At 44.1% G+C, this 6,279-nt stretch overlaps 2 protein-coding genes across 3 annotated transcripts; one reads left to right on the top strand and one right to left on the bottom strand.

The window, feature by feature from the left end:
- Positions 1 to 8: 8 nt before the first annotated feature.
- LOC119131021 (proteinase-activated receptor 3) lies at positions 9 to 2,283 on the bottom strand. Of its 2 annotated transcripts, none has more exons than XM_037265083.1 (2): positions 2,123 to 2,283; positions 9 to 1,626 (listed from the first exon to the last, which is right to left on the bottom strand). In XM_037265083.1, the coding sequence occupies exons 1-2, from the start codon at positions 2,184 to 2,186 to the stop codon at positions 563 to 565; spliced, it is 1,128 nt and encodes a 375-aa protein (XP_037120978.1). In that variant the 5' UTR covers positions 2,187 to 2,283; the 3' UTR covers positions 9 to 562. The 2 variants fall into 2 exon arrangements, with proteins under 2 accessions (XP_037120978.1, XP_037120977.1); XM_037265082.1 differs by having other exon boundaries at positions 9 to 1,620; positions 2,117 to 2,280.
- Positions 2,284 to 3,636: 1,353 nt separating this feature from the next.
- LOC119131016 (proteinase-activated receptor 1-like) lies at positions 3,637 to 6,006 on the top strand. Its single transcript, XM_037265076.1, has 2 exons — positions 3,637 to 3,916; positions 4,366 to 6,006. The coding sequence occupies exons 1-2, from the start codon at positions 3,835 to 3,837 to the stop codon at positions 5,613 to 5,615; spliced, it is 1,332 nt and encodes a 443-aa protein (XP_037120971.1). The 5' UTR covers positions 3,637 to 3,834; the 3' UTR covers positions 5,616 to 6,006.
- Positions 6,007 to 6,279: the final 273 nt, after the last annotated feature.

Raw genomic sequence — 6,279 nt, 5'->3', positions numbered from 1 at the left:
GCACCGTATTACTTGACACGTATAATTTGATTTAAATAGAGCCAAGTTGCACGAATGGAATAGTATGCCTGCATTTTTGTTCCCCCCCAGTTCTTATGGAATTGTGTGATCACAGGCGTTTCTCACTGCTTCCTGTCACAGGAAGTCCAGGAAATGCCTCATCCATGAGGAGCAAAGCGCCACGTTTGTGCTAAAAAAAAAAAAAAAAGGCTGCAAATTGTCAATTTTGCAGAAAATACCGAAAATTAGATTATGTCTAATAAACATTTCTATATATTTCTTTGTCGTTGTATAACAAGGATAAAACACTTTTAATGTTTTAGAAAACTTGGTCCTGCAAAATTTACTGTAGGTGAAAAAAACCTTTTTATTCACGCATTGTATTTATCAACATAAAGCGTACATTTGATTTGTAATTTGTATGAAGGTCCCGCTCATACATACGAAATCGAAATCACATTGCATGTTTTCAAATTTTTAGTTGGAAAATGTCCAACAGCAACAACGTTGAAAAACACTTGGAAACAACAAACCATAAAAAGTTGTTGATAAGTTCAATTTCTCAAAAGGACATGCTAAGGCTTCTTGGCTTAGAAGCGATATAATACAATTTGCTTCCAGTAGATTTGGACAGAAGAAGAAATAGGAAGGGGTCCAAACAGGCATGTATGCAGCACAGACAAACAGCCACGTTGAAGACCACGTAGGAACCGTCTGTGCCGTCCACAAAAAGCTGCACGTAATGGAGGAAGTGCACCACCCCGGCTGGTGTGAAGCATACCAAGAAGATGGCAAACACCAGAGAACTGGCCTTCATGTAGGCAGCCCAGTCCAGATGCGACCGCTGCAGCTCGCACATGATCTGACCGTAGCACAGAACCGTTACCACCAGTGGGCCCAAGAGTCCCGCCAGAGTCAAGAAGAGGTTGTAGTGGAGAAAGAAGACGTGAGAGCCCACATCCAGTGGCAGCACGTCGTGGCAGGTGATGCGGCCCAGCTCTGGGATCCGAAAGCTCTGCTGCACCAGCAGATGTGGCAGGACGGCGACGGCGAACACCCCCCAGACGGTCGCCGCGGTCAAGGCGGCGTAGAAGCGCTTGGGGAGACGCTTGTACGTGAAGGGGTGCACCACGGCCAGGTAGCGCTGGACGCTGATGCAGGCCAGCGTGTGTGCCGAGCAGCAGAGGTTGCCATAGAAACAAGCCGTGACCGCCCGGCAGGCGGCCTCTCCTAGCACCCAGTGGTTACCATGGAGATGGTAGTGGGCCTTGAAGAAAAGGGAGCCCAGCAGGAGAAGGTTGGAAGCCGCCAGGCTGCTGTAGAGGATGGCCGACGAGACCACTCGCACCTTAGTGGCCAAAGCGCTTAGGATGGCCACATTAGCTGGGACCCCCACCACCACGACCAGCATGTAGACGGCGGGGAGGATCTTGGTGCTCAGCGGGCTGTTCAGGTACCCCCCGCTGCTGTTGCTTAGCAACCGGAGCGTGGGAGGTGAGGGGATGGGACGGTGCGTCCCGTTCGAAGAGATGAAACGCTTCTGCGCCAATAGTTGTCCTTTGAAAGTTCTGGGAACCGCTACTTCATTCACGTTGTTCTGGTCTTGGATTCTTAACTTCTCTTTACCTGCCAAAAAAAACATTCTTTAAGTACACAAACACAATTTCAAGTCTGGCCAAAATATTACACAACATACCAAAGTCATATCTCATGTCAGAACTTTTCTGAACCATAGATATTAAGTCAAAATATCATCATGATAAAATGACCAAAAATAAGTTTTTGTCTTAAAAATATTGAAATCAAACAATAATGACTTGTAAATCATATTAAAACATTATTTAGGGCCTTACATATGAGTAAATTAACAAATATAGTTTTTTTTTTTAAATTAATTTCACTGTTCCACTTTTCTACAAGTACTAAATTCTATTTGATGTACGGGTGGGAGGCAATGTGCAAAGTTTCCTTGGAAGCTCAGCTGTCAAAACATAATAATGAAAAACATTGTTTTTTTGTCAGACACTCCCTTGACAAAACATGTTCCCTCTTGCAACACAAGTGTCAAAAATGAAACCTAAGTCAAAAAATCCTTAATTTATTGTCCTAGGCTTTCTCTTACCTTTCTTCTGAAGCGTTCCATTCAGACAGAGCAAGAGAACCAGCAAAAATAAATATTTCCCCATGTTTTTGTGCGCCTTTGACCCGCATGCAGCTCCACACCCCGTCCATACGCTTCACTTCTCCGTGACAGAAGAAAAAAAAGGCCTTGTGGGTTGGCCTCTGTGACGCTCTTAGCCGGCCTGTTGATGATCTAGACTGCATTACGTGTTTTATAACGTTCAAAGGTCACACATCCCATGGAATCCCATGTATTACTTTGTGTTTTTTCTAATGTGGACTTAAATATAATATTCCATATCTCTGATATAACTTTGAATTATGATCCCTTAATGTGAGGTCATAACTGATTACGTGCAGAGGAAATATCTGCCTGGAGATGATAAACTTGTCTCAACACGAGCTGGCCCACTTCCGTTTGACAATTCTGTTTCACTTTTTTTTTCCTAGCAGCATTTGGCCTTCTGTGGTTATTTACCCAGCTTAATGTACCACCACTATCATGTCCCCTTTATAATCTGTTGATTTATTATTATTATTATTGGAAAGAAACATTGTTAAACCCCTCAGCATTTTCCACGAAAAAGTGCCATTTCTCATTATTTATTAGCATTAAGCTAGCCTAAATGCGTCATCATAATTAATTAGGGTTAAGGTTATATGCTTGTCGTCACAGCCACAAAAACAAGATGACCTCCACATCTTCCTTATTTCAAGCGAGAGCAGGGACACTTGTTTACATTTACTGTCCTGCCAGGTCCCAAAATAACTCAAGACAAGTGAACAACAGGAAGCGGTTTTATCTCATGGAAACGTCATCAAAGAAGTTGGCGTGTATTGAAAGCAAGTGAAACCAATTGAAACAAAGTTCCAGTCGTCATGTTTATTCCTGTTGACGTTCTGCATCTATAAATTCTTATTGGACGATGCTGATAGATAAGAATGACTCTCTCACTATACTGCAGATTTCTGTTTCGATTTGAGCTCTCGCAGATTTGGCTACCAGGTCAATGTGACCTCGCCAACTCCTCACTTGACCTTCTTTGTTGATTATTGTAGTCTTTAATCTGAGAGTCAAGATGTTTGGAAACTTGATGGCAAGAAGTCCACAAAAGTTATGAGCTTGTTATGTTGAACTGTACAATGGGGACCAGTTGGTTAAGAACTGCTGTGGACTAGAATACAGAACTGGTCAAGGGGATAATAGTTCTGATAGGAAAATGTCCTTACATTTTTATCTTATGAGTGAAAATAATTGATTAGATAGATTCTAGTGGTACTGTTTTTGTCTCTGAGACTTTTGAAACAGATTGGAAAGATGATGGGTCATAATAAATCAAAACAATTTACAAAATTAATTTTCTTAAAATTATCCAATTTTCACCCTTTTGCAATGTTCCTGCATTTGAACTTTTGGACAATCAGACCCATGTCTAGCCTCCAGGTTGTTTCAATAATCTCTTGGCTCGCATCCGCTGCAGGGGCGACGGGAAACGTGACGTCAGCCACGAAAGAATGCCGCTCCGTTCGCTGCTGATTGGCCGGCAACCGGGGCCACTTTTGGGGTGGGCTGAACCAGGAGAATATCCTGGGAACGAAAAACAACTGTAGCAAGTCACTACATCAAGCGTGTGAGGAGCTCCACAGACTCGTCGAGACACAATTTTTTTTTTTTATTCATTCGTGTTTGTATTTGATTGCTGAAGCTCCTCAATGTCTCCGGCAACTACGATTCTCATGCTGTCGCTGCTGCTTGTCGTGTGCGCATGCGCCGCCGCGGCAGCCCACGACAATCGTAAGGTTTTTATTTTATTTATTATTATTATGTTTTAATGATAATAATAACCACGCTAACATTACTTGTGCTGTAATGTGTAAAAGTATTTATATTTATAATAACCGTTAGATGGTATGACGTCACCCAGCCCGTTGAGTCATAGCTCATGAGTTCAATGACTTTTATTGATAATGTGTGAAAGAACTGTTTTGCTTTTAACATTATTTTTAATTATATCATTTATTTTTAAAATGTATATGAAGTACAAGCTTCTTACTAGTTTTCTTATATAATCACGTTTTGGGTGAAAGGTCCTTCAAGATACAAGTGTTGTAAGTTAACATAGCTAATTAAAAACTACAAGCACTAGAATGTGTAAACTATTTGTAAAGGAGTAGCAAGCCGTATTTTGTTAGCATATGCTAAACTGTCGATCAACTCAACACTATTTTAACACTCGTGTACAGAAAGCGCCAGAGGAAGAATGTTCTCCTACTTCGGAACATCATCCACCGACGAACCCTTCACCCTGGACGATGTCTACGGGCTCAAAGTAGATCCGAGGGTGAACAGAACCCTGAGGGTCAGAGGTGCCTTGAGGGTCAGCAATGTGACTGCCATCTCTGAGGAGGTACACAGCTTCCTGACGGGACGTCTTTCCACTCTGATCATCCCGTCTTTCTACGCTGTGGTGTGCCTGCTCGCTGTGCCCGTCAACGCCTGCGCCGCCCTGGCCTTCTTGCGCCGCATCCGGCCCAAGAAACCTGCGGCCATCTACATGCTCAACCTGGCGTGTGCTGACCTGCTTTTCGCCATCCTCCTGCCCTTCAAGTCGGCCTACCACTTCTCCGGGAACAACTGGGTCTTCGGTGAGTCCATGTGCCGTGTGGTCACCGCCGCCTTCTACTGGAACATGTATTGCTCAGTCCTCCTGGTGGCCTGCATCAGTGTGGACCGTCTTCTGGCTGTGGTGTACCCCATTGATTCTCTGGCCTGGAGGAGGCCCCGCTACGCCGTCCTGGCCTGCGTAGCCATGTGGATCATGTCCCTAGCTGGCTCGGTACCCCTGGTGGTCTCGGAGCAGACGTTCTACCTGAAAGAGCTGGATATCACCACCTGTCATGACGTCCGGCCGGTGGACGAGGTGGTTGGGCTCTACGGGGCGTACTTTGTTGGCTTGTGCGTCGCACTCTTTGTCATCCCGCTGCTGGTCACCATCATTTCATACATCCGTGTGATTTGGTCCTTGAGCCTGGCACCTCGGGGCATTCCTGGACGTTCCCGTCGGAGAACCAGGTCCCTGGTGATGGTGTTGACGGTGCTGGTGATCTTCTTGTTGTGCTTCGCGCCCACAAATTGTCTCCTTCTGCTCCACTACGCGCAGCTCCATGATGGAGTGAAGCAGGTCCATGACGCCCCAGAGAACTCGTACGTGGCCTATCTGGTCTTTTTATGTTTAGGGAGCCTCAACTGTCTGCTAGACCCGGTGCTCTACTGCTTCGGTTCGTCCCAATGCCAACGAGAACTCGCTGGGGCGCTGAGGTGTCAGAAGATGGCCGAGAGCTTCAGCACCAGTTCGTCGGACTCGTACAGGTCCAGCTCCAGGACCATCTTGAAGTCCAGTCGCATGGAAAGCTCACAGCGAAACATCTCGTTTGTCAAAAAGGATTCACTGCAAGAGAGCCACGCCGGATTGTACAAGAAACTTCTGGTCTAAGTACCAACCTGCACATCCAGGACCACTGACCAGACAAACTTGAGTGCATTCCCACCACAGGAATCTTACCCAAGAAGTTTCAAAAGAAACAGAGGACCAAGGTATAAATTTTACTAATTGGGCTAGAAAGCCTTTGACCGGATGGCTACTCACCTATATAATAAAACATGATTCAATACTATTTCTATTTTTACAACATAAATGTGAAATAACAAGCGGTTTGACACAATGAAGGATGACTTTTCATTTTGCACACTAAAACTATTTAAGCTGTTACATTACAATGTTAAGCAAAGTCAATATTCATGTGTGTTATGTGTATATTTGCTCACTTTCTTAACTGATATCTTACTTTACACTTTCATGGTTAAATAAACACGTTTCAAACCACTTTTTGACCATGTTTGGAAATGATAAACACACTTATCCAGCATAAGACAGCAGACTTTTCATGTTGTCATTGCTCTTGTCGCCCCCTGTTGACCGAATACTTCACTTACATCAAGCTGGACAGCTCTGGTTTTAGCCACTAGAGAGCGCCAGAGGAAATGTTTTGACCACTGTTGTCACCAACTATAAAACGCGTTTTGTGCTTTTATTTATGCAACGAGTTAATTGTTATTTTACGGTAATTGAAAACATTAATATATCACGATACTTTTAC

Source organism: Syngnathus acus, chromosome 12 (assembly GCF_901709675.1).
Source record: "Syngnathus acus chromosome 12, fSynAcu1.2, whole genome shotgun sequence".
Lineage (NCBI taxonomy): Eukaryota > Metazoa > Chordata > Actinopteri > Syngnathiformes > Syngnathidae > Syngnathus > Syngnathus acus.
Note: the sequence above shows the minus strand (reverse complement) of the source record. Positions and strands in the feature narration are given on the sequence as shown.

What these genes read in the sequence shown, in the direction of transcription:
- LOC119131021 (XM_037265083.1), bottom strand. Translation starts at nt 2,186, where the DNA reads ATGGGGAAATATTTATTTTTGCTGGTTCTCTTGCTCTGTCTGAATGGA. An exon ending in TGGAACGCTTCAGAAGAAAG is followed by an intron (nt 1,627 to 2,122) that starts GTAAGAGAAAGC and finishes TTTTTTTGGCAG; the next exon opens with GTAAAGAGAAGTTAAGAATC.
- LOC119131016 (XM_037265076.1), top strand. Translation starts at nt 3,835, where the DNA reads ATGTCTCCGGCAACTACGATTCTCATGCTGTCGCTGCTGCTTGTCGTG. An exon ending in CGCGGCAGCCCACGACAATC is followed by an intron (nt 3,917 to 4,365) that starts GTAAGGTTTTTA and finishes ACTCGTGTACAG; the next exon opens with AAAGCGCCAGAGGAAGAATG.